This window comes from Fringilla coelebs (assembly GCF_963513975.1).
Source record: "Fringilla coelebs genome assembly, chromosome: 7".
Lineage (NCBI taxonomy): Eukaryota > Metazoa > Chordata > Aves > Passeriformes > Fringillidae > Fringilla > Fringilla coelebs.
Genome location: NC_140035.1, coordinates 21843360 through 21845539, shown reverse-complemented (window position 1 = coordinate 21845539; position 2180 = coordinate 21843360). Strand labels below are relative to the sequence as shown.

The 2180-nt window shown below is 67.5% G+C and overlaps 1 protein-coding gene across 1 annotated transcript; it reads right to left on the bottom strand.

The window, feature by feature from the left end:
- Nucleotides 1-249: 249 nt before the first annotated feature.
- Nucleotides 250-1934, bottom strand: HOXD3 (homeobox D3; the record flags this gene model as incomplete). The annotated part of the gene is made up of 2 exons (XM_084209133.1): nucleotides 250-1001; nucleotides 1439-1934. 2 exons carry the CDS (start codon nucleotides 1932-1934, stop codon nucleotides 250-252), a joined length of 1248 nt encoding a protein of 415 aa, XP_084065259.1.
- Between the last annotated feature and the right edge of the window lie 246 nt (nucleotides 1935-2180).

The window sequence follows — 2180 nt, the reverse complement described above, 5'->3', positions numbered from 1 at the left end:
TTACCTTCAAGTACATCATTACCAGCTTATCAGTCCCTCGGTTGGCAGTATATTGCACTGTCATGCTTAAAACAGCTCTAAGAGAAAGGCTCCTGCTCACGGACCTACTCGGGGCTGCGGAAGAAAGAAGGGAGCTGCTAAGGGAGACAAATCCACTAATACTGTTGGCACTCGAGAGCACAGTAACACTGTCCCGTCAGAAAAGTGAGGTAATGGAGAGGGGAGCGGGGCCCGCTGGCCGCCGCCCCGCTACAGATGCGTGAGCTTGGGCGCCTCCTGCATCCGTCCCTGAGAGGTGTGGTGAGAGGAAAGGTCCGTGTAGGTGGGGTGGGGGTCGCAAGGTCCGTGGTGGTGGCCGCCGGGGATCTGGGCGGCGCAGCTGTAGTCCACGCTGGCGGAGGAGGGGTGCTGCAGGTGCCCCAGGTTGAACATGGGGCCCGAGGCCGGCATGGAGTCCACGAAGTTGCCCCCCACGTAGACGGGGCTGCCCTGCAGGCTGGGGTTGGCGAAGCCGCCGCCGCCGCTCTGCATGGGGTGGGGGTCGTACTCCGCGCCCGCGTAGCGCTTCTGCTGCGGCAGGCAGCTGCTCAGCGGCGCCGTGTAGGCGGCCAGCCCGTACATGCTCTGCTGGGACTTGGCGAAGGAGGTGGGCGAGGGCGCGTCGTAGCTGAGGCTGTTGACGCCGGGGAGCTGGCTGGAGTAGCCGACGTGGTTTGGGCCGCTTAGAGGGGGGCTGCGGTCCGGGGACTGTCCGACGGGGGAGTGCATGATGCCTTTGGCTTTTTGGTCCTTTTTGTACTTCATCCTGCGGTTCTGGAACCAGATCTTGATCTGCCGCTCTGTCAGGTTGAGTAGGTTGGCCATCTCCACGCGGCGCGGCCGGCACAGGTAGCGGTTGAAGTGAAACTCCTTCTCCAGCTCCACCAGCTGCGCGCTGGTGTAGGCTGTTCGCACCCTCTTGGAGGCCGGCCCGGGGGGGCTCTTGTCCTCGCAGCTCTCCCCTGCGGGGAAGAACCGCAAAGAGACATTGGTTCCCCCAACGAAAGACAGCCCCCCCTTCCTCCCGGGGTCCCTCGGAAACCTGCTATACCCTCTCGCTCTGTCGGCGCCCGGGGAGGGGGTGCAGAGGGCCCGGGGGCGGCCTCCCACTCCTCCCTGCCCGACATACACACCCTCCCCCAGCTGCCTCCCCCCAGAGACACCGGCGGCCGCCCGTCCAGGCGTCCCCGGCACCCCGCCCCCAGCCTGTCCCACCTGCAGCGCCCGGCGGGGCGGGAGCCCCTCAGCGGGGTGGGGTGGGGGGACAGGAGGGCGATGGCAGCTAGAGGAGTAGCAGACAGGGCCCGGAGCTAGGGGGCTCAGCCCGAGAGCTTCAGCCCGAGGGGCTCGGCCCTGCTCCCTTGGCGAGCAGTGGGTCGGGGCGGGGGTTTGGGGCTACCTGGGGGGGCGCAGGTGCTTTTTTGCTTGGAGTTCTGCCGGGACTCCTTCATCCAAGGAAATATCTGCTTGCTGAGGGTGGCGCTGGCCGAGCCCGAGGAGTTGGGGCCCCCCTTGGCTTTTTTCGGAGGGGGCACACTAGGAGGGGGGTTGGGCGGGGAGGAGGGCGGCAGGGCCGGGGGCTGATGCTCGCCGATCCCCGGGGGCTGACTGCCCCCGGGGCCGCCCCCGCCGGGCCGCATGCAGCTCCCGCTCAGCTCGCTGCCCTTGTGGGCCGGAGCGCGGCCGGGCGCCGAGCCCTGGACGGAGCAGGCGGAGCCGGGGTACTCGCCGTCCAGGCCGGCCTGGCCGTAGGGCTGGTGGGCCGCGCCGTAGGGGTAGGCGTCGGCCTTGCTGTAGGTGTAGCCCCCGAAGAGCCCCGCGTTGTCGTAGTAGGCGGCTTTCTGCATCCTCTGCTCTGCGATCGCCGAGGCCCGCGGCCCCCGCTCAAATAACATTGACCGCCGCCCCGCGCCTCACGTCCTCGGCCCGGGCCACTCGCAGCCACCTGGGCAGGGGAACAGGAGGGGCACAAAAAAGACTTTTAGTGGGAGAAACGGGCCTGTTCCGGCACCCCCCGCACCCCGGCACCCTCGGCCTAGGCCTCCCATCCAGGGCAGAGCTGGGAGACATCAAGGAAGGAGCAGGGGACCCAAAGAAGGACCAAGGAACAAAAGGGGAGGAGCAGGGTCACCAGGCAGAAG